Source organism: Curcuma longa, chromosome 14 (genome assembly GCF_044706935.1).
Source record: "Curcuma longa cultivar G26 ecotype Majalengka, Jawa Barat chromosome 14, ITB_CL_G26_1.1, whole genome shotgun sequence".
Lineage (NCBI taxonomy): Eukaryota > Viridiplantae > Streptophyta > Magnoliopsida > Zingiberales > Zingiberaceae > Curcuma > Curcuma longa.
In genome coordinates, this window is record NC_133874.1 from 4,874,951 (window position 1) to 4,901,634 (window position 26,684).

General features: G+C 37.8%; 2 protein-coding genes, 1 long non-coding RNA gene and 1 pseudogene across 8 annotated transcripts; 2 read left to right on the plus strand and 2 right to left on the minus strand.

Moving 5' to 3' along the window:
- Positions 1-1,201: 1,201 nt before the first annotated feature.
- Positions 1,202-1,881, plus strand: LOC141844676 (uncharacterized; annotated as a pseudogene).
- Positions 1,882-7,561: 5,680 nt separating this feature from the next.
- On the plus strand, positions 7,562-11,663 carry LOC141845055 (PHD finger protein At1g33420-like). Its single transcript, XM_074733075.1, has 5 exons — positions 7,562-8,105; positions 8,278-8,404; positions 9,511-9,726; positions 9,950-10,546; positions 10,638-11,663. The coding sequence occupies exons 1-5, from the start codon at positions 7,751-7,753 to the stop codon at positions 11,479-11,481; spliced, it is 2,139 nt and encodes a 712-aa protein (XP_074589176.1). The 5' UTR covers positions 7,562-7,750; the 3' UTR covers positions 11,482-11,663.
- LOC141845056 (uncharacterized) lies at positions 11,586-20,712 on the minus strand. Of its 5 annotated transcripts, XR_012603208.1 has the most exons (6): positions 17,224-17,765; positions 15,738-15,810; positions 12,281-12,436; positions 12,108-12,174; positions 11,785-11,971; positions 11,586-11,705 (listed from the first exon to the last, which is right to left on the minus strand). It is a non-coding gene; the product is annotated as an uncharacterized LOC141845056 (long non-coding RNA). The 5 variants fall into 5 exon arrangements; XR_012603211.1 differs by lacking the exons at positions 11,586-11,705; positions 17,224-17,765 and adding an exon at positions 20,507-20,712 and having other exon boundaries at positions 11,760-11,971; positions 12,281-12,355; XR_012603209.1 differs by lacking the exons at positions 11,586-11,705; positions 17,224-17,765 and adding an exon at positions 20,507-20,712 and having other exon boundaries at positions 11,760-11,971.
- Positions 20,713-21,390: 678 nt separating this feature from the next.
- On the minus strand, positions 21,391-26,481 carry LOC141845278 (uncharacterized). 2 transcript variants are annotated; one of them, XM_074733343.1, is made up of 7 exons: positions 26,442-26,481; positions 26,117-26,346; positions 25,908-26,040; positions 25,389-25,539; positions 25,032-25,068; positions 22,561-22,858; positions 21,391-22,474 (listed from the first exon to the last, which is right to left on the minus strand). In XM_074733343.1, the coding sequence occupies exons 2-7, from the start codon at positions 26,294-26,296 to the stop codon at positions 22,353-22,355; spliced, it is 921 nt and encodes a 306-aa protein (XP_074589444.1). In that variant the 5' UTR covers positions 26,297-26,346; positions 26,442-26,481; the 3' UTR covers positions 21,391-22,352. The 2 variants fall into 2 exon arrangements, with proteins under 2 accessions (XP_074589444.1, XP_074589443.1); XM_074733342.1 differs by lacking the exon at positions 26,442-26,481 and having other exon boundaries at positions 26,117-26,384.
- Positions 26,482-26,684: the final 203 nt, after the last annotated feature.

The window sequence follows — 26,684 nt, forward strand, 5'->3', positions numbered from 1 at the left end:
ACTCGCAGTCGGAATGATAGTTACAAGAACTCGAACTATCACCACGGTTTCATAATGTTACAATCCTCTAGCCTCTTCTACTGCATTCTCAATGCATGCACCTACAATATTTCTCACAACTATTTATAGGGGAGGGGAGGAATCAAGAGTGGAGATAATGGATAGTGATAACTAGTGGGATCATGGGTTACAATATGCCCCACGTAGACATTTATCAACAAAAAATAATAGTAAAAAAAGGAAGATATGACCTGTTGAACCTGCCTTGCTCTTTTCTTAACATCCTAGTTGAGGAAGTTAAGCAGAACAACTAAAATAGGAGAGTGCAATTTAATTTAGCACGAATAGTGTACAAATTAGTTTAAGATATTAGATCAAATTTCCACACAGGTCAATTCAACTGAAGATGTTCTTAAAGTGTATATTTCTTGCAATCAAGCCTTCAACTGTTTCACTGTCTTCTGGACACTGGACCCTCACTACATTATAAGTCTTAAAGGCATTGTTTCTTTGTCTTCCTACCTCTCTGACCAGGCAACCCACAATTATGGTCCTTGCTCATTTGCATGTGAGAGAGGCAATCTCTAATTGCATGTGATAAAGGAGAGAAAATTTAGGGAATGTCACGCCTCAAGACCCTCTATGCTTCGAGTCTTTTTAGGTGATCTGTTCTTCTCTCTTCGAGATCATCTTGTGTGACTGTAAAACATTTCACTTTCTCGATCTTTGCTGTTACTGAATGTGATGAAAACCAAACTCGAAAGCAGTACATAGACTGAGTACTGAATACTGAATACTGATAGGTTTGTCCCTTCCTTGCAGCCCTTTATCAGTGTTCAATTTATTTCTTGCAATGCAGCTTTTCTTTTCAAAAGTGATGGTGCGGAATATGTAGGACGCTACCTTTGATCTTTTGTTTATCCTTTTTTTCTCCCCACCGAGGCAATGCCTAAGCAATCTTTTGGAATGTGACAACTGCTTTTAGAGTGGCCAATCAAGCCCTCCGGTCATGCCTGTGATTGCTCCAATGCATCGCTCAGGAATAAAGTACTGATTTGTTGAGAGAGGGAAGTATCTTGTTGGTAGGAGAACAACAAGAACATACATAGCCAAAGGCCTGGAACAAGCTCCTGTCAGTCAGTTGTTGCCTTTCTCTGTTCCTTCTCGTCAGTTCTCGTTGCTTGTCTGTCAATCAGGATCGATGGAGATATTCTTTGAAGATATCAATATTAGAGCTTAAATCAGCGACGCGATGAATGGTTTCGGAGGAAGATCGAAGGCATGGGACGGAGACTCCTCCACCTCCCCATCAGAACCAGCTTACAGCAGCAGAGACGGCTCCTGGAGAGATCTGGGAACGTCGATGAGCGCGATATCGTTCGGCCTAGCTGCCACTGCGATCCTGATCTCCATGTTCCTCGTCATGGCGATATTCGAGCATGTGATCAAGCCAAGGGCGTCCTTCCTTCGTCCTCGAAGCAGCGCGCCGGGCGGCTTCTCAGAGACGTCGGCGCAGCCGCCTAGTGGCGGCGAAACCATCTCCACCGAGAAGCTTCAGAATTCGAAGACAGTAAGCTCTTCCGGTACCGACTTGGGAGTTGGCTTTAATTTGTCGGCGACGGCTAACGAACCGAGTTTGTTGGCAGGTTTACGCGGTGGCGGCCGCCGACGTCCCTGTGCTGATGCCGGGCCACCAGTATCCTACCTTCATCGCGCAGCCATCGCCCCTTCCTTGCCGGAGGGAGGGGATCCAGTGGCCTCCCCATGACGCTGCTTTGCATTGCTCCACCTTCTTGTGAATGCTGTAAACTTCTGCAGTCGCGCAACGACAGAGGCATCGACACTGGTTTCATGCAATGGATTGGAAGCTAGCTGCTAAAGGAAATTCCAACTGATCAAATTAATCAAGTTTTCAATTTCAGTGAATCTTTAGCATAAATCTAGCTTACAGTTCAGTTAATACGGTTAAATTGCTGCCCGGCTAGGTAGGACTAGATCGAAACAGTGCCCTGTATGGTTCGAACCGAGCTAGGTTGTGTTCGCGCAAATCGGTCATGTTGCACCTCCTAACCTTAGTTGAATTCTCGCCTTATCTTATTGATTCTCACATTACTCATGTAGATGATCTGATCTTTCTTTTCGATCGATATATGACTATAGTTCAAGCTGTGAGATCCATCACCTGGCTCAAGCTCAATCATAGTTCAAGCATGGCCAATCTTTCAGTATGTTAGGCATATAATTGATTCGATCACTCATTGAAATAGTCAGGTACCTATCTAGCAGCAAGAAATAGATTCAAAGTGAGCAAAGTGAATCGATAAAATCTTACATTTGTTTCGGAGATATCTCGGGTCTTGATGTAGATACTTAAAATTCCTCGCGGAATGAGAACAACTTATCGGTATGAAACGAAATTGATTGACTTCAAATGACAACATCATTAGCTTTCAAGCTATTGATTCTCCAAAGATGTTTTTTACTTTCCTTTCTAATAATACCCTCCATCTTAGGCTGAGGGGGAGTAGGTTGGAGGTTGCATTAGGCTAAACAATGAGTGCTAAAGATGTTTAAGACATTATTAGCATGGATCTTAACAATGACCACTTTATATAAATGGATACTTTGAAGTTGCATGAGGAACGAGAGAAAGATGTGTTGAGAAACAATAAAACTAACATGTAAGAAATAAATCACATGTTTTTCAGAAATGCTGAGTTGGTAAATTTGATTTAACTAACAATCATATATGATATATTGCTACTCACTCATGATTCCTTGGATCGTTTTGGATTAGACAATCCACTAATACTCTCTTCTCTAAAACCTTTTGGAGAAAGAGGGAAATTCATACAAAAGATGACCAAGATAGTAACAATCTACTACCCCTTAATGTAAATGCAAGTAATAAAGTTACCGACAACTAAAGGTTGGAATTTCATAGTAGGTTGTCAGAGAGTCTCGGCGTGTCGATAGCAACACTTGCATGAATAGAATAGCAGGAGAGAAAGACAGATCGTTGAGAATTTGATGTAGAATTTTGGATCCTGAGGTTTCTTTTATAGGAGTTATCCGGTTGATTGAGCTCATTCAGTCAATTGAACCATTCAAGCCATCAAACCTTCTCTTTCCTGAGTTGACATCTTCACTCCATGTTTGATTGCATTTATTTCATTTTTTATATTACGAATTATAGCTATTCCTTTCAGCTCTACCATGAAAAGCTCCACCTCAGCCCCAACTACTCATGTACCAACTGTCTAGTACATTCAGACTACATTTTTCTCTTTCGACTAGATTAGAGGGGGAAGCTTGTGATGTGGAGGTAAGAAAGGGTCAACATGGTGGGCCCTTGACCCAGTCAACAAAGAGTCTATGAGAGATCCCTTGACCCAAATAATGTAGGAGTCGAGTAGCATGATCTAAGACTCATTCAACATAGACTCCATATGGCGTGTCAACAGTCTCCAACCTCCTGACTTCCTGACCTCCCGAGTTGTCGACTTCCTGACTTCCTGAACTCCCAGCATGCAAAGGAACACGACAAGCGGAGGGACACAATGGTTATTACAATACCGTTCAATGGGGCTCATCCTTTAGTCTTCTCTCCAAAAGGGATGCCCCTTAGACTTTTTTTCCTTATATAATGTAAGGGAGGGAGACTAAGGGATGACAACTATAACGCAACAAGATAAAATCTAATCATTGGCATATCCTTTATTATCCTCCATGTTATAATCTCCGTTCCTATTGCCCATTCTTTATTTCTCTATTATACTGTTTTGGGACTCCCACGATGACTTAGGCATTGGAGGGACCTCATCGGGGTAACCGGTGAGCTCTTTAACGCATGTTAATCTTTGCAAGAATTGACTATCCCACGCTACACCACGCTAGTGCTATCAAATGGACTAACCCATGGCAGGACGGGGCGACCCACTAGAAACCCCTCATATGGCGGGCTAGAGGGGGGCAGGGCAGAGCAAGGCAAGGCGGGGTGGGCCGATCCACTATCCTAGCCGATTAAGAAATCTCTAACCCAACCCAACCTAATCTAACTCAATCGAAGACGGATTGTGGGTTAGGCGAGGTAACCCACTAGTCTATCAAAAATAAAAAATATATGGAAAATTTCAAATTTGGATTGCTATTTAGGCGGGTCAAGCCCACTAACTCATTGAGTTTTTCACTTTAATTTTAAATTTTAGAAGAAAAAAAATCTCAAACCGTGGATCAACCCAAACCTGCCACGGGCCAACCCGGGCAGGTGGCCCCGCCTAGATCCACTTTAAAATGAGTTGATAATATTTCAATTCAACCTGTTTAAATTATTTGGTGGAGCCGAGCCAACCCGATGAGTCCAATCCAAATTGACAACTTTATACCATATCACGAGAAAAAAGTGAGGAGAAGACTTTGACATCATTGCTCTAATTTGTTGCAGAGTGGATTTCTACCAATGTGTCATCATGGTGAGATTTCCAAATTGTTGCAGAGTGGATTTCTACCAATGTGTCATCATGGTGAGATTTCCAAACTGAAATAATGTTGTTATTATTATTATTCACTTTTAGTCATTGACTTAATGTTTGATTTAATATTGTTGTTATTATTCACTTATTTAAGCTAATTCAAGTTTTTTATTGTCACATACTTCATATACTTCAAATGGAAAAATTCCTTATGATTGATAAATTTTTTTCAAAGGAAGAGACTAAATGAATTAGATTCAACTACTCCTATAACCCCATCAACAAGATCAAATAACAACAATCTTCCATATGCAATTCCTCCTAAAAGATTCAAAAATACATAAACTAGAGAGGTTGATCTCAATCCTTTAGAATGTGATCCAGGATTGCATCAACAAATTTGGGATATCATCCTAACCAATGAGAGGAGATTCGTTGAGCTTATTTGAATATGAAGGCATATCAATCTATCTTCGAGAATATCCAGCTAAGGATAAAGTATATTGGAGATAAAGCATATTGGATTTAATAATTGGAAGAAAATTTGAAATGGAAAACTTATGCTTTCCTAGGCCATATAGGGAAAGATAATATATCTTCACCCCATCGTAATGCTGAAAAGGAGTGTGAAGATTTGATGAACCAACCACAATATATATCAAGGAGATTTGATAATTTTAATGTTAAACAAGTTGCAACTAATCATCTTTGGTTAAAGGCTCACATACATGTGGTATTGTTGCTTGCACTTCAAGGAATTTCATTTAAAGGCGATGATGAGAAATCTAGTTCATCTAATTGTGGCAATTTTCTTGAATTTTTGGATGCCCTGACTATGTACAATGACGAACTTTTAAAGGCAATTGCGAAAGCTTTAAAAAATGTCAAGTATACAAGTCATGATATTCAAAAACAAATACTTCATGTGCTTTCAGTGAGAATAAAAAATACAATTGTGAAGAAATTAGAATTGCCAATTATTGCATAATTGTTGATAAAGTCTGAGATGAGTCAAAAAAAGAGCAAACACTAATAGTATTGAGGTTCGTGAATACTAATGGATTCATTCAAGAACATTTTTTTGAGTTTATTCATGTATTTGATACTACGGCTTTGACTTTAAAAGATGTTATATATTCTGCTTTGGCTCACTATAATTTGGATGCTCAAAATACTAGAGGTCAAGACTACGATGACACTAGTAATATGAGGGGCAAAATTAATGGATTGCAAGCTTTGATTATAAAAAATTATAGAAATGTTTATTGTGTTCATTGCCTTGCTCATTGGTTATAATTGTCTTTAGTTGCGGCATCAAAAAATGTGACACATATTCATCAATTTTTTGGTAGATTAACTTTTATAGTTAATATTGCTGGTTTTTCATGTAAGCATAATGATGTATTGAAGAATATTCATGCGGATGACATTGCACATTTGATTGCTATTAATGAACTCGAGATAGGGGGTTGACTTAATTAGATAGGTACTTTACAATGAGTTACTGGTACGCATTGGAGTTCTCATTTGATATCGTTGGCAAGTCAAATTGATATCGTTAGGTTCCTTCTCAACGAGCAGATGCAACATCTATTTATGATGAAATAACTTTTTTGATTTTTTATTCATCTTGCATCTTATGAAAGAGATTATGAGAATCATAGATATCCTTTGTCAGACTGTACAAAGTAAGTCTCAGGATATTATAAATGCAATGGAGCTTATATTAACTACCAAGAATTTACTTCAATAGGTGAGGGATAACATGTGAGATGATTACTCATAAAAATGAAGTCTTTTTGTGAACTTTGAAATATTGACATTCTCGATTTTAATGCTCCGTATATTAATAGACAAGGTCGAGCCTATGCTCGTCAAGACAATTTCACCATTGAGAATCATTATCAGGTAGACCTCTTTTATACTTCGATAGATTCCACAATTGCAAGAAATTAATGGGTGTTTTAATGATGATGCTATGGATTGCTCATTCTTAGTAATGCCTTAAATCCTCAAAATACGGTAGAGTTTTTAATAATTGTGGATATGTAAATTAGTTGAAAAGTTTTATGCTCAAGATTTCACAACAGATGAAAAAGAACAATTGGAGATGCAATTGAAGTATTAGGAGTATAATATAGTCAAAGGGTTCAACTATAAAATTTTTTTAACCATTTCAGAGTTATGTAAATAGTTTGTGAAGACTAATAAGTCTATTATATACAACCTTATTTTTAGAGTAGTCAACTTGTGCTTACTCTTTCGGTTTTCATTGCTATTATAAAACGATCATTTTCTATGGTGAATATCGTGAAATAAAGCTCCAGAGTAAAATAGAGGATATTTTTCTCTTAGACGTATTAATGATATATATTAAGAGAGAAATTGCTAGAAATGTAAGCATAAAAATTATTATCAAAGAGCTAGAAATGGGAATTTTAAAAGAATGTCAAATTCATTTTAGTTACAAAATTATATTTAATACTTAATTTAAAGAGCTTTTAGTTTTTCTCTTTTGATAATATACTAATATTAATTTTGAATATTCTATTTAGTTTTTAATTATTTTATTTTTATTATTGAAAGTTATATCATGTATAATAATTATTTTCATTATTTAATATATGCGATCTCCCAAATTTAAAATCCGATTTATGACGATATTTTTAAAATATTTTTTTAAAATGCATAAATTATGATTGCGATATGTGAATTATCAATTTATTATTCATAGTATCTAATATAGAATATACTCCAAAGAAGTTTTTCCTTTCCAAGTATAAGAAAATAGCTTGTGAAAAAAAATAATGGAAGAAAATTATATATATATATATATATATATATATTAAAAAAACCAATTATTGAACTCATTACTTAACAGTGTGAATCCGAATAAACAGATCCAATATGACTCATGATCCGATCCGAAAGGATATTTTGGTAACTTTAGTTTCTGATCAGATCTTGTCCCGAGGCCTTTGATTCCTTTTTATCCTCCTAATTCCTACGCCGCCTTATTTTTAGAATTTTAAAAATATAAAAATAAAAAAGGTTAGGGCAAAGCAAGGCGCGATCCACTGTCCCTCAATTCTCCCGCCCTCTTTTTCGGAAACCCTAACCCAACCATAGTTAGTCCGCTTCAATCTCCGTCGTCCCCTCGTCTCCCCTTTTTTTTACAAGCCGCAGAGATCCGTAACCCTAACCCTCGATCTGCCCTCCCTCCGCTTTCCCCTTTCGTCTCCCTCGATCCCGATCCTCGACGGTCCCCGAACGCCGCCATGGTGGTAAACGATCGGCCTCAGAAGAGGGCCAAGCGCCGGGTCACGGCGGCCCCCTTCGACTTCCTAACCTTCCCGGGCGATGTCAGCGCGGTGGGGCTCGACGGGCCGTTTCGGGAGAACATCCGGCTCTTCCTCTCGCTCCACGGCCGGCCCTTGGCTCCCCTGCCGATCCTCGCGCCCTCGGCCGCCCCTTCCGCCGATCGGCCGCATCTGCTTACTTGGAGGGTTCCGTTCCGCATCAGTAGCGCTGACGGCCGAGAAGGGACGCCGGCGCCGGACGTAGAGCTATACGTGTTGGAGGAAGACGTGTTCCAATCCAAGTCGATCTACTGCGACCAATGCCGAGTAGTCGGTGAGTTGATCTATCCCTCTTTTACTTAAATTTTATTTTTTATTTTTTTTTCAATATTTTTTAAAAAAAAGCTGTAGTTTCCAATTCTCGATACAAATGATTTTATTTTTTTAAAAAAAAAGAATAATAAAGTTTCGTGTTTGATCTTTTGTACTTTTTGATGTGTTGGCAGGGTGGAGCGATCACCCAGTGTGTGGGAAGAGATACCATTTCATAATCCGAAATGACAATAGTTCTTTGTCTGGTGCTGGTGTTGCATGCATCCGCTGTGGGGCACTGCTGTCATACTCTAATTTAAGGTGGGGACTGCACTTTGCTCCTTGAATTTACGAGTGTATCACACTCATAGACCTTCAATTTTATGCATGATAATGAAAGTTGAATGGCAATTGAGCTCTTAATGTAGTGTTATTAAGTTCAAGGCTCAGAGTTATCTCCATGTTCATTAGAAACCGGGAAACAACAATTCTAAACTTTTAGTCACTGGAAATTACACAGGTAGAGCAGTAACAGAAATGGTAGAGAATGAATCAGTTAAATAAAGCACATGGACTTCTGCAATTATAGTGATTTCAAACCAAATCTAAACATTTCACGGGATGTGCATGCTTTAAGCAATGCATATATTTTTAACTTCTGTGTTTATCAGCTGTACTTGGCTTTATCAATGGCCAAGAGCACATAATTTTCCTCCCCAGATTGCTTCAATTTATATTAAGTGTGCTGATATGGTTGAAACATTTGGTCCTGATGCGAACAATGGAATAATCTTCATGGGGAAATCATATTGTTGTCCTGTTTATTGTTTTTGTTTGTATAATGATTCTGTTGGCATGGAATAATCTTCATGGGTAAATCATATTGTTGTCCTGTTTATTGATTTTGTCTCTATAATGATTCTGTTGGCCATCTAGGCATGCTAATCTTTCTTATCATTTTATACTTGGTGTTGCGTTCCAAGAAGATTTCTCTGAATATCTGAAACATCAATCTAGATTTTGTGAAGGACAATTATGCGAGTGAGTGCCATATCTTTTATGGTTCAGTCTACGTATCAAGTGTATTCTTTCTAGCTGCGTACATGCTTAGCTAACAAAGAACGTATTGATAAAAGTTAGAGCTACAAAAGCATATTGTCAGTGGCTAGGCATGTTAGCCATCTACTCATTGTCGTTAATAAAGTTAGATTTTGTGGAAATTTACTTGCGTGAGTGTGTTTGGTATACTGATGTAAATTGATGATGCTGATTGATGTTGTAGAAAAAGTTCTAATAAAAAAACTTTGGAATGATAATCTTTTGGGGTACCATGATATTCTGCTACTTTGTACTTGATACCTTTTGATATTTCAGATGAAACATTTTGGTGATGTGGACTTGAATTCTTATATGAATTCATGTTACAGGTGTCTCTCATGCAGTTGTGAGATAACTTATGACAGCTATGAAAGCTGGGCATGCTTGCTGTTGCAGGATTATACGCACTTGCTGCATGGTATAGTGCATGCTAATGGATATGGCCATCTTCTCAGAGTAAACGGCAGGGAAGGAGGCTCTAAATATTTAACAGGGTTCAATATAATGAGCTTCTGGGATCGCCTATGCAAAATGCTCCATGTCAGGTTTGTTCAATCTTCCTATCTTGCACATATTAGACTTGAGTTTGTGTTCTCCAATTTTTTTGATCCTTTCCCCTTTCAATACAATAGGTTTACATGCATTAATGACACCTTAACCACGTACTCAAATTAATTGCATCTATAGCAGTTTTGATGTGGAAGTTTGATTAATTACCTTGATTTATATTACATGTATCTGGACATGACCAAATGATTTCTCTAACAGGAAGGTGAGCGTCATGGATATATCCAAGAAACATGGGATGGACTACCGCCTCCTCCATGCTGTCACCGTTGGTCATCCCTGGTATGGGAAATGGGGGTATAAGTTTGGCACCGGCAGCTTTGCTCTCACTGCCGAGTCATATCAGAAGGCCGTCGACACCCTTTCCGGTCTGCAGCTTTCTATCTTCCTTTCTGGCACCAGATCCCCTCGGACACAGCTGCAGAATACTATTGGCTTGTATTGTAGCCTCTCGGACCGTCAACTATTGACCATCAGGGACCTTTTCTGCTATCTCATGCAGCTGCTACACTCCCCTCCTGATGGACACAAATCTGCAGAAGCAGCTGCATTTGGAGCTCGTTGTGCTTGGTCGAGGGATCAAGTGGACCTAGCTAAGGCAACCATAACTAAATTTCTTCGAGCTGTTGTGGGTCCTCAATGGGTGACTTGGCGTGCCCTTAGACGGGCATCATGCCATGCTATCAAGCCACCTGAACTGCTTGACCATTGCCTCAAGGTCATCATTGGAGAACATGTCAGTGATGGATCAATAGTTGTTGCTCGCTACAATCTGGATTCAAAGACAATTGAATACAGGTACTTTTGAAATAAATCTTGTTTGCAGTTGGCATCATACTCGGTTCTGTTATATCTGAAATAAGTGGCATAATGTCATTATAAATTTCAGACTTGAAGCAACAAATTCCCAGTTGACCACCACTCCTTGTCTGCCCAGACTGTCTAGAGAGCAGCTCATCCATGACCTTAGATTCTTGTATGACAGTTTGCTCGACCCTATCACCATGCAGCCTTACAGGCCTAAAGCCGTGAGAGAAGCTGCTCTCAATTCTGCCTCTAAGCTTCTTGACTGCAAGCAATTCATAAGGCACTACGATGAGCCTGCGTTAAACCTGTTGCCGACAAATCCATTTGTCATTGCTATATGGTGTCATGTTGAACTAATTGACTATCCAGATGATTACATTGCCCTACCACCAGAACTCTTGGTGATGCCGGCGGATGCCACCGTTTTTGACCTCAAAAAGAAGGTTACAAGAGCATTCCAGGAGACTTACTTGATATTCCAAAGGTTTAAAGTTGAGCAACTAGTCAATTATGAAGATGCTAGCGATGCGACCCCCATCAAGACTCTGTTTGGCTCTCGTGGGATGGTTCAGATCAGAGGAAGATGCGATGGCAACGACCAAAACCTTGGGCAATACAGAAAGGAAAGAGGGTTGGACAACTGGATTGTTGATTGTTCTTGTGGCGCCAAGGATGATGATGGAGAGAGGATGATGGCCTGTGATGTCTGTGGAGTCTGGCATCACACCAGGTGTGCAGGAATTGACGATTCAGAGGATCCGCCTGCAAGATTTGTTTGTGAAAATTGTACAAGCATTTGCAAACGTAGAGGCAAAGCATCATCAGGAGGGCTTAAAAATGATAATCCTGTTGGAAGATGCCAGGATGAAATAATGCCCTCTTTTGCAAGAGCTGGTAGCTTGGACTGCCTGACAACCGTTGGCTAATTAACTTTGTGTTTGTATAGTCTTGAGACGTATGTATGTAGATCATGGAAGCTGGTGCATGAACTCTGGCCTTTTTGTAGTAAATTTTCAATGTATGGGAGTCTTTTTTTTTTGCTTTCTGGCACCTGAAAAAAATTGTTGAAATGGATCCTCGCTGAAGCTTATGGCATTTCATGCAAGAATGGCTTGAGTTTCTGTAAACTCACAAGGCTTTACTAATCCACCTGCATCCTCAGAATAACATTAAGTTCTAATTTGCTATCAGAAATTCTGCAGTTCAAAGAATGAACAAAAAAACCTAACCTAAAAAAAATGAAGGAAATGGTTCTCCATAATCTTGAGTGTAATAAAGATGCCCACAGGAGATAGCATGGAAATAAGTATTAAGAATCCTAAAAAAAATGAAGAAAAGGTTCTCCATAATCTCGAGTATAATAAATATGCCTGTTCCACTGTGGAACCTCCATAATCTTGAGTGTGATAACGATGCCTGTTCCACAAGGTAAAAAATGGAATAAGTATTGAGAACCACAGTATCAAGAAATGCAACTGGATTGAATCTGCAAACATTCCCGTCATGTGTAAACTGTGGAGAAAAATGTGTTATGCATCCATCATAGTTCTACCTCATTTTAACATGCCTTCTCGCATTGCAACTGAAATGAATCTGCAAACATTCCCGTCACCTGTAAACTTTGGAAAAGTAAGTGTATGTTATTCATCCATCATAGTTCTAAATATCACAATCTGAAATGCCTTTTGGCATCGCTGCCTCATACATACATCCCTTTTGGCTTACCATATTCTCCTCCTTTGCAGCTTAACTCTTCAGATTCCTCTAAATAATAGTAGTAACAAACTCTTCCAGCTTTAGCTGAAAAAAGAATGATCAAAAGAAAGGTTTTTCATGATCCTGTTCCACATAGGAAACTCCATAATTTTGAGTATGAGATGCCTGTTCCACAAGGGGAAAAAATGGAAATAAGTATCGTGATATCTAAATCCATGCATATAAGTGCACTGAAGTAACAACAAATGCAACTGAAAATGAATCTGCAAACATTCCTGTTCCGTGTAAACTGTGGAGAAAAGTATGTGCATATGTTATGCATCCATCGTAGTTCTAAGTATCCCATTCTGGCATGCCTTATTTTTTGCATCACTTCTTCATACATACATCTCTTTTACTTTACCATATTCTCCTTTGGAGCTTAACTCTCCAGATTCCTCTAAATAATAATTGTAATAAACTCTTCCAGCTTGAGCTAAAGTTTTGACCATAGTTATTAAAAACCCTCGCCTGGTTATGCCTAGGTGCAAGACGCAGCCAAGCGAGCCTCTTATGCCTTAAATGTGCACCTTGTGAGAGGAGGAAGATCGATCTTGAGAAAATCGATGAAGATTTAGCTATAATTTGAAACATCTAGTGATGATAATAATGATATGATCGAGGAAGATGATGAAGATTTTTATGATTTAGATATTTGAAATTTTTTAAAATTTAAATTATACACATAACGTACTTATTTGCTAGTAAATTTTATATTTATATTATTGTTTAATATTTTATGGACTATAATTTTGTTAGTGAAATATTTTGATAGAAATTCCTATATATGTTTGAATTGTAAAAATTTATAGTCAGATCGTCTTACTTTGGTAAGGTGTGCATCACACGTTGTGTCGTGTGCCTCAAATGTCATAACACCTATGCGCTTTTAGACACCTTACACCTTAAATAACTATGGTTTTGACATACATCCTTGGAACCATTGATATTTAGTGTCTTTGACACTCAGCAAAATCTTCTCATCCACAACTCAAATGTTGCAGAAACTAAAAACATTTTCAGCTTTAGTTTGCTGCAACAAATTGCTGAAATTGTTAATGGTGTACTGTTCTTCCTAACCGGTAATCTTTGATGTAAAACATTGGTCTTTTAAGGATCAGTTTACCTAGGAGGAAAATGTGGAAGAGCGGAAGTGAGGGGGAGAGAAGAAAATGAAACCAAGCTTTTGCCTGATTTCAGGTGGATGAATTATGGGGGAAAAAATTGGAAAGAAATTTTGGATCCTTTCCTCCAAGTATGATGTGGGAAAATGGAAGATGGATAATTTTAGTGTTTTGACACTCATGCCTTTCAGCAGAAAGTGCTTCTGTCCTTGGGGATAAACAAATCCTATGGATGGGTTTACTTGGATGGAAAGATAGTAGGAAAAGGGGGATGAATGAAAATGGCATAAAAATGTATACAAAGTGATGGATCTCCATGTGCACTTTTGTGAACCATTTTCCCTCCTTCCCGCTCCTAACTTTTCACCCAAGTAAACCCAACATAAGTGTTAACATCTCTCTAGCATCGAAAATATGTTCTCTCTGATTTTGCAATTTACTGCTTTGAGAAAATCTGAGATAGTTTTATTCTCGATTTCATCACCCATTCTAGAGATTCATTACTAGAGCTTCCACCCATCTAACCACTATTCAAAGTTGACACTCCAAGCCCCCAAGGGCATGGTGCGATGGTTAAGCCTGCCAACGATAGACCAGGCATCTAGAGTTCGAGATTCAATTGCAACAAATTTAAGAGGATTTTCTCTCAAATGAGTAGCAGATCCGAGAATCGCTAGTTGTTAGGCTGGACCACCATCTGCGCTTCCCCAATTTACCCTAGTGGCCAATGAGAAATTTCCATGGGGTCGGGCTAGTCACCCCTAGGATTAGTTGGTCCAAAGGGTTGGATACCTGATGCCAACTTAAAAAAAAAAGTTGACACTCCAAGAAAAACTACTAATTTCCTAAGACCTTTGTTTTCTTGCACCAAAATGACACCTTATTATTGATCTGAAGTAATGTTTAAAGTAAAGTTTCAGTTTCCAACTAAAAAAAAAAATCCAATTTCAACGTGCTGTGTCAGTACTCAAAATGCTTTAAAGACTCCTGAAATCAACTCAACTGAACTTTCAGCTTATAGTATCTTTCCACTTAGTTTGTTTACTTCCAAATATATCATATAGCAATTAGAAAGCCAATTGAATTAAAATTTTAGAGCAATAAATTACAATATATATAAAATCTTGACAAATGATTATACCTTCCTAATATGCAATGACTATCATATATCGGATGGGAGCATTGGTTTTGTTAACACCCTACTAAGATTAGTGACTCATATCAAACAATGCTACTAGGACATTTGGTATTGAAATTGATTTCTTCACATATCCATAAATATAGGGGTTAGATATGAACTGGAATAAAAAGAGTTGGAATATGTTCCCATATGGAATATATAGGATACGGAAGCATCTTAATTTCTCCAACTTGAAAGCATTGCACCTTTTCTACTTCTATTGCTCTGATTGGTATAGGATATGGAAGCATTTAGTATTTATCTCCTCCCCATGACTCGCAGATGAAATGAAAGGATGAGTTATAGGAAGAAAATTTTCCTATCTCAATTGGTTCTAAACAACACCAACTAACACATGAAGCACCAAACTTGTATTAGCATGAATATTAATGACATTTATCAATGCCAACACAATATTGATATTGGTCAATATTGGAATTATACATTTAAGTTGTGAAACTATGATATGAAGTTGCCATTGCTTTCTTACCTAAATCATCTTAGACTAATCATAGATAAGAGTTTCTTATTGTAACTTTGGCTTAATTTAAGTGGAAAGATAGGAAGAACAGGAAGAATGGGAACAAACTTTACTTGGGAGAATGGACTAAAATGGACTTGCATCGTGTTTTAAAAGTATTTTATTTGTTTTTTTTTTATTTTTTAATATTTAGATTAAATTTTTTATTAATATATTTTATATTTAAAAATACCGAAAGCATATCGGCACAGCATGATATGGAACAGAAACTGTATTATTCCAGTCATAAACCGAAATTCAGATACGGGTCGAGATTTTAACCTATGGATGTACATAAAGAGTTTAAGTAAATATTTTCCATGAATTTGTTGAAACTCATCAAGGAATTTGTATAAAGTTAAAAGGACTAAAACTAGCAATTGATTGGCAGACAACCATAGAATCTACACCATATTCCATTATTAATTGCCAACAAAAGTTGTGTATTTTTATCCTTCACAATGAATTATGCTAATCTATTGTTTCAAAATATCTACACATTTGGCACTAGTAGCAGAATTTCATCAGCAAAACAATACGCATTAGCAGAGTACAATTCACAAAAAATACAATTCACCAGAACAATGTGAAGAGAAAAAGTACCCTATAATTTCAGTAGGCATCTTTATCTGTAAAAAGGTGTTATTTCCATCATGGTACAATGTTAAGGCAGCAGCTGTTACAAGTTTAGATGATCTAGTGAGATGTTGATGTATAAAATTAATTCCAGGAACAAAATGAAGAATTCATGCAAGTTCCTTATTAGTCAACAACTCACAAGTAGATCATCTTATAAAAGAGACACAAACAAGGAGAAAAACTTACATTAGGGATGGCATTTCTAGGGAGATTGTTAAATGCTTGGAGTGGTTAAAAAGGAACTACATGTAACATAATTTCATAAGGGCAGAGAAAAGCTATCTACTTAGCAGATGAAAACTTTAGATATGAAAAGACAGGCTCCAAAAGGTGCACAAAATTAGGTGGTTATATACTCACGATAACAATGGAAAGGTATCCAAAAACTACCAGTAACATACAACTATGAAAAGTATTAGAGGAAGCAATTTAATAAGTATGCATTTGCATCTTATAATCAAATTTCACAAAATATAAAGAATAACCACTATGAAAGTTATCCAAATTAATATAAAAAAGCTTATTCTTATAAAATGGATTCTAGTACATGAATTCAAGGAGATTGACACTAGCAAAACCAAGGATAAACTTCTGAATGGATTCATAAATAGCTTCATTTAGAAATAATTGGACTATGATCATACTCTTCTTATATTTCCTTCTATTATCTTTAGACCTTTCATCTATCGTGTCTGACCTGACAGAATAAGATTGCAAGTTTTAGAAAGCTCGATCAGCAAATAACTTCTTCTAGCAGTCATAAGGGAGAAAAAGGACAAAAGGCTGGTGAAATATAAGCAGCAGATTTTTTTAAGCTAAACAGAGAAAAGAAAGCAATTTACTTTTCTTCTTTTGATAACATGGCAGCAAATGAGTTTGGTTGACTTTGTCGCTCTAATTCTCACACCTAACTCTATTATGCTGGTCTAGGTAGATTAACCTAAAGACCACGTCTTATTTCCTCTCTTCAAAGTGGCGAAGAGCTTATGATAATATTTATTTCATTCAATTGCCTAAAACTTAAGTGACTTGCCAAAATTGCCACAAAGTTCTCACTTTGCATGACCTAAAAGAACAAGAAATAAGCACCAATACATGTTTGTTTAATCACATAAGTCATTCCCATTGTTAGTAAGAAAAAACATATTGATGCAACACCAAAATCAATTCAACCTTTCTTTTGAATCATCTAAAGAAACCTTAGAAATCAAATTCCAAAATCAAAATTCAAGTCAATTCTTTATGAATCATCTAAAACTTTTCAAAACTTTGATTCCTTGTTTGCATTACATATAGATTGGTTTAGTTATCTTGGACTTTTTTCACAATAGATCAGACCATTAACTTTGGTATACTTGTCTCAATTGCAGAAGAAAAAGAAAGTTCAGGTGAAAATATTCCAATATAACTTATTCCAACTTGTAAAAGAAAAATACATTCTAGTCCCTACCCATGAATGCTATGTGCAATAAGTTATGTGAGTGCTTCTGAAAGGGAAGATTGTACTCCATCTCAGCATTCATATTTCACCAGCATTGCACACTAACAGTGTAAATGCCAGCTCTAGCAAGAGAAGATGTCAAAATCAAATCAATTCTCCCTCAATCCTACTAAAAGGAAAGCATTAAAAATATTTTATCAGTTACCTCAGATAGGGAAAGGAATACTCAGGAGAACAAATTAAAACGCATCTATAGAAAATAAAAATATCACAACAATTTTGATATTGCACACCATGGGAGTGAAATTTCTTTTGGGAAGGTAAAGTAGAATATCATGGCTGCCACTAAAATTTTCATTGCCTACATATCATTTGAAAATTGCAGAAGTAATTCACGAATTTTCTTAACTTTGCATGTATTGAACAAAAGGAGATGATGAGTTATCTACAACTAAGAACTTTAAATATTTAAGATCGTTTTTGCAAAAGGATGGAGAGGTTAGAGAGATGTTTTACATAGAATACAAACAGGATGGTTAAAATGAAGGAGAGCATTAAATATTCTTTATGATCGTAAAATACCTCTATAACTTAAATAGAAGTTCTACAAAACGGTGGTTACCTACTATGTTATATGGAGTTGAATGTTAAATTATAACTTGAACACATGAGCAAAATATGAGAATTACATAAATAAGGATGTTAAGGTGAATGCACAGATATATGAGAATGGATAGAATAAGAAATGAGAATATTAGAAAAAAAACAAAGTTGCACCTAATGAGAGATAACTCCAGAAGATATATTTAAGATAGTACGGACATGTACTTAGACGATCAATGAATATTTTAATTATACAATGTGAAATTATAACAAATATGCACATTAAAGGAGGAAGAGAAATCAAAGAAGACTTGGTTAACAATAACAAAAGTGGATAAAATTTATTTAAATATAGATAATGATATGATAGGGGATAGAGCCCAATGACATAGAAGGATCCATATAACCGACCCCGCCTAATGGGATAAAGTTTTGTTGTTGTTGTTGTTGTTGTTGTTGTTGTAGCATGTATTAAACAAGTAGACAATAATGAAGTATCTAATGTCAGCGACACCAAAGTAGTATCAACTATTGAATAAATGAACTTGGGATATGCTTCTAGTGTCTCTCAGTTAAGAAGCATAGTCAGCCAGTTTAAGGCTTGTAAATATGGGGAATGAGACCCTTTAAGAGTCACAAACAACTCATCATGACTGTCATTACCGGTGTTTGTTCCAACTATTTAGGGTTTTCTAAATGAATCTTATCCCATCCCCACCATTGAGCTTAGAGCCGTCTATTTGGGTTAGGCCCGTCGGATTGGCCCACCCCGCCAAATAATTTAAGCGGATTGGGTTGAAATTTTATCAACGCATCTTAAGGTGGATTCAGTCCCGCCTAGGCCCGCGACCCGTGTGGGTTGGCCCATGGGTTGAGAAAATTTATTTTTTTCCTTCAAAATTTAAAATTAAAGGAGAAAATTCAATGAATTAGTGGGCTTGATCTGTCTAAACCGCAATTCAAACTTAAAATCTTCAACTTGACCCATTTAAACTACAATCCAAACTTACAAATTTAAATATTTTTTATATTTTTTATTTTTTGATAGGCCTGTGGGATGGCCCGCCTAACTCGCGATCCGCCTTAAGTTAGGTTGGGTTGGAAATTTTTTAACCCGCCAAGTTGGTGGGTTGCCCACCCCGCCCCGCCCCACCATATGACGGGTTTCTAGTGGATTGGCCCACCCCGCCATGGATTGGCCCGTTTGACAGCTCTAATTGAGCTCAATGAAATGCTAGGTCACTAGTAATTCTCAAAACAATTAACACATTTTTTATTAAGCTAACTAAAAGTTTTCTTTGTTCTCCTCTACCCCTTGCAATTTCCACTCTAATCTATTCATTATTTCTATCTATAGAATCTTTTTTATCAACTTTGAATATGTTATTATATCTTTTATTTTATCCTATCTGGTAATGTAACCATCTTAACATTCCCATCTCTATTAAATTAATTTTAATACATGTTTCCTAACAATCACACAAATAAATGTGTAACCAAAAGTGATTTAAAAGATCTAAAAATTACTAGCCATAGAAACTTCAATAGAAGGGCATACCCAATTAGTAGGGACCAACATGATTGGATGATGAAGATGAGATCTATAAGTCAATTTACCTAACAGAAATCATAAAATAACGTCAACATTTCACCACCAATGAGAAAAATAGTTTCAGCATCACGGTGTATGTTAGTTCTTGAGTAAAGGTTGTAGTTTAAGCGGAGTGGATGTTTCTCCAAGGATAATGTACTAATTATTACTCTTCAATGAGAATATCTGGAAAAGTTTGGTTGGTTCCCCATATTGGACAATGTTAGCAGCTGGACTAAGGATGAACATTGATAGCTGTCAATCCTTTGATGCCTGAATGAGAAAAAGATGTTATGGTGGATTAAAAAGTCTAGTTGGTGAGGGCTTCAGTAGAGCATACCTTTGATCACTGTTACCTTTTTTCTTGGGCCAAAGTTCCCCCCCCCCCCCCTTTTCTATGTTTCATATGCTTCCCAAAGTGGGAGGTGATACTTGAGAAGCAGATCGCGTGTGGTTGGGAGAGTCAAGGTGTTTACTCTGGTTAACATTTACAAGTTTTCTTTATGGCGCCCACCTTGACCTTTCTCAGATAAGGCATCACAATTCATTCTCGGTCTGTAAACAGAAGTAACATTTTGCAATCTAAAGAAGCCCTAAAAATCAAATTCCAGGTGATTCTCTGGCGAAAGAAGAGGGTACTAACCTTAAATCCACCATCAATCTCATCTAGAATCATACAGCTGATGATATAATTTCACCCATCTACCTGAACAATTATAGTGATCGCCTACATTCTTCTCTTGAAAGATACGGCTAATGTTTAGAAACTATCCTGAACCAGCAATGGACAAAACTAAATGGAAAACTTGCTCTATAATTCGAGATTTAACTGACACCTAAAAGAAACAAAGAAACAATGTATATCCATCAAAACAGTCGATCACAAGAGAGGAAACAGATCACCAAGAATCCCTAACACCAAGAACCATCATCCCAGAAACAAAGCCCTAAAACACTCCAACAAAAGAACAAAAAAAAGGCGCAACTTTCCAACCCACAGGCAACCAGTAAGATCCCCAAGAGCTCGAGTTCAACATTACCAAGTAAACAAAGAACGACAAGAGAAGCTAATCATCGGAGAAAAACCTAAGAAAGGACCTTCCGATAGCGAGAAGAGCCAGCGCGCGAGGAATACTCGAAGGAGAGCCCAATTGCAGGGGAATCGGCTGCGCAAAGGGTAGATTGGCGATGCAGATGGATCTCATGCGGATAAGGAAGAAGAGAGTTGCTGCGCCTCTTCTACCCTAAGCGCGGGGAACGTTCGCCGGAGGGAGGAGAGGGGCTGTCGAAGGTTATGAATTTCCCTAACGAGACTTCGATTTTAGACCCCAGAAACAGCGGTAGCCACATACATACCTAATACTACCTACAAGCCTTTATCGCGTGCTTACTTTTCTAGTTGAGGACAAAACATGAATCAGGAGAAATTTAAAAAAAAAAAAAGAGAGAGAGAATAAAATAAATTCCTTTTTTACTGTTTATGATGGTAATAAAAATTATTTTTTTATTCAGCCCCAATATCTTAATCAGCAACACAAATACAAAATACAATAAACTAAGAAAGTACGCAATGATTTATTCAAATATTTATAATTTAAATTGTATTATAAGATTTCTTTTAGAATAAATTTTTTTGGAAATGTTAGTTGATATCGAATATAATGTAGGAAAGAATTTTTTGAAAATCTATAAAGTTTTCTGATAAAAAATTTGACACACCTTAAGATATTCTATTTTTATATAAAAATGGATTCACTTAAGAAAGGCTCTACATGATATTAATAGTAAAAAAGAGGATTGTTTATAAGAAAATACTAATATATATAAATTCTTATATATTAGTGTTTTATTTTCTTTTCTAACGATGAGACTATTTCAATTATAATAATAGTGAAGAAGGAATTGCAATCAATATAAAGATAGAATATCTTGGAAGTATGTCAAGACTAATATCTTATATGATGATAACTTGAATAATTCCAAATTTTTAACAAAGGCCACACTAAAAAGACAAATTGTTTCAGAACAAAAAGAAATCAAGGCATATATGCGATGCCTTGAATATCCCTTACACAACTCTTCTTATTATTACAATCCATAAGTCTTATGTAGTTATTCAGTACACATATTAAAAGCTCCAAATGTCCTCAACAAAAAGAGAGAGAGAGAGAGAGATGCTGTGAAGCTAAAACCATGGTGGTGCATGCATGCAGATCAGTGAGTGAACGAGAGAGAGAGAGAGAAAGATGAAAAGTGGGGAACCCAAGGGATCATAAATATCCACCCTCAGCTTCATGTTTGGAGCTCCAAACCCTGTGGAGCTCATTAATGGAGTCAGTAGTAAGTTATGGAGGGAGGTAGTGGCAAGAGCAGTCATGCCGAGAATAAACAAACATCAGCAGTGCTCCTTGAACCTGTGCCTTTGCTTGCATGGGGTGTTCTACAATAACCTCATGAATGCCTGTTCGATCACACCAATTCCTAGATAAGCTCAGTAGTATCCAGTTAAGGGGTTGGGAAGGAGTCACTAAGGCTTTCAATAAATTCTTCTATACTCCTAAACCCCACTGATCTCGCTCTTGGTGTTGATCTCCAAGAGAAGAAGAACTGTCTTGTTCTCTCCTTCAATTTGCTTCGTCCTCCTCGGACTGGGTTAACACTTGAAATTATTAATTACTTACTTAAGGCCATGCATGCAAGGAAACTTAGTTGATTATATATATGCAAAGTAAGTGTTCTCCGCCATGGGAGAAGAAGGTGCTTCGAGCCCAACCGAGGGCCTGAAGGCAACTGGAGGATTCTCCAAATTCAACATTACCAGTTGGAATTCGGATAGTTTAGGCCCCTTCCATGGGACTAAACTTGAGGTGTATGCATGACTTGTAAAAAAATGGTGCATGAATTGGGGAGTTTGCATGGAAGAAGCAACGTGACCATGGTTAAGCTAAGCCAAGGGCTGCTGGGGCGCTGTTGAGGAAGAGAAGTGAGCGGGAACCAGGCGGTAAGGATAGCCGGTAGGCGACGGCGGCAGGGTCGTCGGCGGCGTCGCCAGAGCCATCGTTATGCCTAGTTTAATTTAATGTAAGGGAAAGTTCAGTACTGTACTGAGCGTAACAAAGAAAGAACACTACTACTTAATTCAATATGTGTACCTGCAGCTTGAGCAGTCGAAGTTGCAGCGATGGGCAATGGGCCGGCTCCGAAATGCTGCCCGAAGGCAGTCATCCCCGTCGGGGTCGATGCCACCGCCGTCGGGTAATGGAGCATCGCCGTTGGGTATGAAACGTTGTAGCCCATTTGTCCGCCATTGGCCAGAGCAGTTGCTGCTGCCGGAGCAGTCCTGCCAGTGGCGCCGCCCCCGAACTGGAAATAATTGGGGTAGTAGGCCGCCGCCGGCGAGCCATATGCCGGATACTGTGCAGTGGCTCCTTCATACACATTGTAATAGCTCTGCCCAAAATTGATCATGCAGTTGTTAAGCTAAACAATAAAGCAAACAATAACACTAACTTTTGCTCCCGAATTTTAATTTAGATTTTCAAAGTACAAGACAATAATGCAACCTAAACAACTTCAACTAAGATTCATGAGGAATATGAGAAGGTTTTAAATTAATTAAGCTTAATTAACTCTCTTTTCACTGAGACAAGATTAATAGTGAAGGACTTGGTCCACACCTGACACCTCTATTGCTCTAGTTTCTTTGGCAGTGGTGGATTATCAGGTCTGACAGCCTACACATTGTTGAGGATGAAAAGGTAGCAGGCCATGTGATGTGCTTGACCATTGAATGTGTTCTCATATAACAATCTACCACTTGAGTACCAATTTGGTTATGCTCGTAGAGACATTTTTTGACCTATTTAAGTATGCATGTGGTCTATTATTGACTTAATTATATTGTCAAATTTCAAAAGAAGCTAGCTCCCTTTTGAAGCTTTTGTATAGTTTTAACTATGTAATTGTGGCTAATATCATATCAATTGCCATCTGTCAATTAATCAAAGTTGTTGCCGTATGATCATGGAATTGCACTCAAAGTCGTTAATTAATTAGTTGATTTTGTGATGAAGAGATTTATGATAGATCATTCATTGCGACCATATTTGTTGTCCCAAATATTATCATCTTGTTCTATTACTTCTTCTTTTCCCCTAATTTGGTATATTAATTACATTTGACTATTTTAATTTACATTTAAATTGTTGAAGCTAGGAGGAGTCTCTATATATGTCCATTAGTTTTAGATGGAGAAATTTAGCTATATATAAAAATTGATTTCTTTCCTAATAACTCTCAAAGTGTTTCTTTGTGAAATCTTTTATATAAGTTTTTTTTAGTGTTAACAAATGATCCATGCAAGTGGCCTAGCATGTGCAAGAGCCCTACATGTGAGCAGGGATGGAGCCAAAGGGGAGAGGGGACGGTGGGAGTGGTCGCCTCCTTAATTTTTTAGTATAAGAGGTACAGGAGTATAGGAAGGGGAAGAAGGGGGCTGCAAATAGGGGGCAACAACACGATCACCCCCTTCAACGTAAACACATACTTTTCGCCTCTCAATATGAAATTTTTAACTCCGTTCTTGCATGTAAGCCACATGATTATAACTCTTTTTCCTAGGATTTTAATCATGATTATTGTAGAGAAAGATTGTGGATTATTTACTAACCATAAGCATGCTATTGAATAACACTAACCTAGGGCTTTGGTGTAGCTGTCAGACATTCCAGTGGTTAGCCAGATACCTAAGATTCAATTTTTAATTATGATGCATTGTATGATATTTTCCTCTAGTGGGATGTACAAATCTAGGACGTTGGCTGTTCTAGATTGACAATCGCAAGTATTTTTCGATTTACTTGATAGGCGGAATGTGAGATTGTACAGTCCATCCCTGAATTAATTAGCTCCAAGAATTGAATACCCGGTTATGAAAAAAAAACACTAATGCCTTGTGGTGCATGCAAAGGTTATGGGAGATTAAAAAACTTATGGGGAGAAAGAATGTGGGAGATTAAAGAACTTGTGTAGAAGATTTTTTTTTTTGGTTAATTAAATGGATTGAGTTAGATCATATTATTTTGATGATTTAATGATATGATAAATTAGAGGTATATGACTTGAAAGTTAATTAATCATATGAAGATGGATTTGAAGGCATGGATTGAGGGGATTATATGAGTACCTAAGGGTAAGGGTAGGGAGCTCAAATCGAAGAAGAGCTTGATGAACTCAAAGGTAAGAGATCTGAATCAAGAGGAAACTTAGAGTACTTGAGGACAAAGAGCCTAAATCGAGGAAGAACTTGATGTTATAGAGGGTAGCTAGGAAGCCTAAATCAAAGAGATATTTAGACATTTGAGGCTTAGTGTTGAACTTGCAACTTTGGAGTATTTTCAAGCCATATTTAACGATCAACTAACTTATTAGATCTTAGAACTTATGATGAATTTACAGATGTTGTGAGTAATGTAAGCAGTAGCCGAGGCTAAAACTACAATAGCAAACAAGAAATATTATAGCAATTAATTTGAAAATATCATAACAACTTAAAAACATTATTAGTTAATTAAGCCACAAACCATATAAGTTCTTGGAAAAACAAGGAGTCAAGTAAACAAACCGTAGGGTAGCTGTAGTCCAAGGAGTAAGGAGAGTACCTGCAATTTAATGATATGTTAATTAAGTTATACAACTTATATACATTTAGAGATCAGATCGATTTCAAAATATAAATATTCGTGATCTAATCGTCGAGAGAGAAAGAGAGAGAGAGAGTCCAGGAGAAGGTAATTAAAGAGGTGTAAAAAGCAAAGGCAGCATGCCCTCTCATGCACAACTGTGCACACTCCATATGGCAGCTTTAGCTTTCAGCGTGCATGTGCTGCCTCTTTCCAATTAATTAATTATCACTAATGACGCAATTAGCTAATCAAATTAGTCTAACCAACCATCATCTAAAAGGCATATAGTTACTCACCCGTAGAGACCAAAAGGGACACCTTGTTGGATGGCATAATGAGGGAAGCAGCTGGCAATGGCTGGAGGTAAAGCTGCACCACCACCCACACCTTGCTGGTATCCTGTAACATTATGAAAAGGCTTCACCACCCTAAAACTCCTGTTTCCCCCTGTAAATGCACGAGAGACCACACATCATAAATGCATGGCAAGATGTTTTTGAAGGTTAATGCAATGCTTAAGAATCAAGACCAGTCAAAGGGTGCACAGTGCACCAAGCCAAACAGTAATGTCTGGATCGATCGATCGCTCACTCCTAGGATAACTAACATCTTGTACCTTGACTATACGTGCCCACTTTTGCCCACAGCCAAGAGATTCCTTTCCAGACAGCTCTCTCCAACCTTAATCAATATAATATTTGCAGGTCTAGGCACTTCATTACTGTCATGATACCTAATGAAGCTACTTAATTTATTAACTACTCCTTCATTGCTTCTGCTCGAAGACATAATTTCTGATGCAAAAAGTAGTATACCGTGCCGAGGTGTCGTCGGCTGAGACCGCTTAGCGCCGATTGAAGCGAGATTGCAGTTGGCCCTCCGGCCGTCGATCACCGGAGCTGGATCGACGCAGGCCTTCACTGCCGCTGCCGCCTCCTTGAAGGTCACCTGCGATGGTATGCGTGATGATGATGAAGAACTAACAGGAAGGGGATCGTAGAAGTGGATGGAAGGTGTGACTCACAAATCCATATCCCTTTGATCTCCCGGTGGCCTTGTCAGTGATGACCACAGCCTCCAGGATCTCCCCGAACTGCTCGAAGTACTTCCTCATTGTGTCGCTTTTGGTCTCCCAAGCCAGCCCTCCTACGAAGATCTTGGTGAAGGTGGTGTCTCCGAATTGTCCTGCTAAATTAGGGCTCATCTTCTTCCTGATCTCCAATCCAGCCTCCAGCAGCAGCCTGCTGATGAACCCTAAAGAAGCGAGGTGATGCCTAGCATAAGGGAGGGAAGAAGCAGGGAGAGAATTAAAGAGAGAGAGAGAGAGAGAGAGAGATCAGGAGGAATACAGATTAAGAAAAGTTGAAGGCCAGTGAGAAAGCAAGACCTAATAAGCACAAAGAGAGAGAGAGAGAGAAGAGGATCGATTTCATGCACTACTCCTCACAGGCTAAATTATGTTAATAATTAGCCAGCATTGGCCTACCGCCGACCATGCCATGCAAACATATGTGCGACCTGAAGTCTTGTAGGTGAGCGATCGAGTTGGTTAGATAAAGGGGGTTACGTTCAACGTTGGAGTAGTGTATCAC

What these genes read in the sequence shown, in the direction of transcription:
- LOC141845055 (XM_074733075.1), top strand. Translation starts at nt 7,751, where the DNA reads ATGGTGGTAAACGATCGGCCTCAGAAGAGGGCCAAGCGCCGGGTCACG. An exon ending in CGACCAATGCCGAGTAGTCG is followed by an intron (nt 8,106 to 8,277) that starts GTGAGTTGATCT and finishes ATGTGTTGGCAG; the next exon opens with GGTGGAGCGATCACCCAGTG. An exon ending in CTGTCATACTCTAATTTAAG is followed by an intron (nt 8,405 to 9,510) that starts GTGGGGACTGCA and finishes TTCATGTTACAG; the next exon opens with GTGTCTCTCATGCAGTTGTG.
- LOC141845278 (XM_074733343.1), bottom strand. Translation starts at nt 26,296, where the DNA reads ATGAGCCCTAATTTAGCAGGACAATTCGGAGACACCACCTTCACCAAG. An exon ending in GATCAAAGGGATATGGATTT is followed by an intron (nt 26,041 to 26,116) that starts GTGAGTCACACC and finishes ATACCATCGCAG; the next exon opens with GTGACCTTCAAGGAGGCGGC. An exon ending in GTCCCTTTTGGTCTCTACGG is followed by an intron (nt 25,069 to 25,388) that starts GTGAGTAACTAT and finishes ATTAAATTGCAG; the next exon opens with GTACTCTCCTTACTCCTTGG.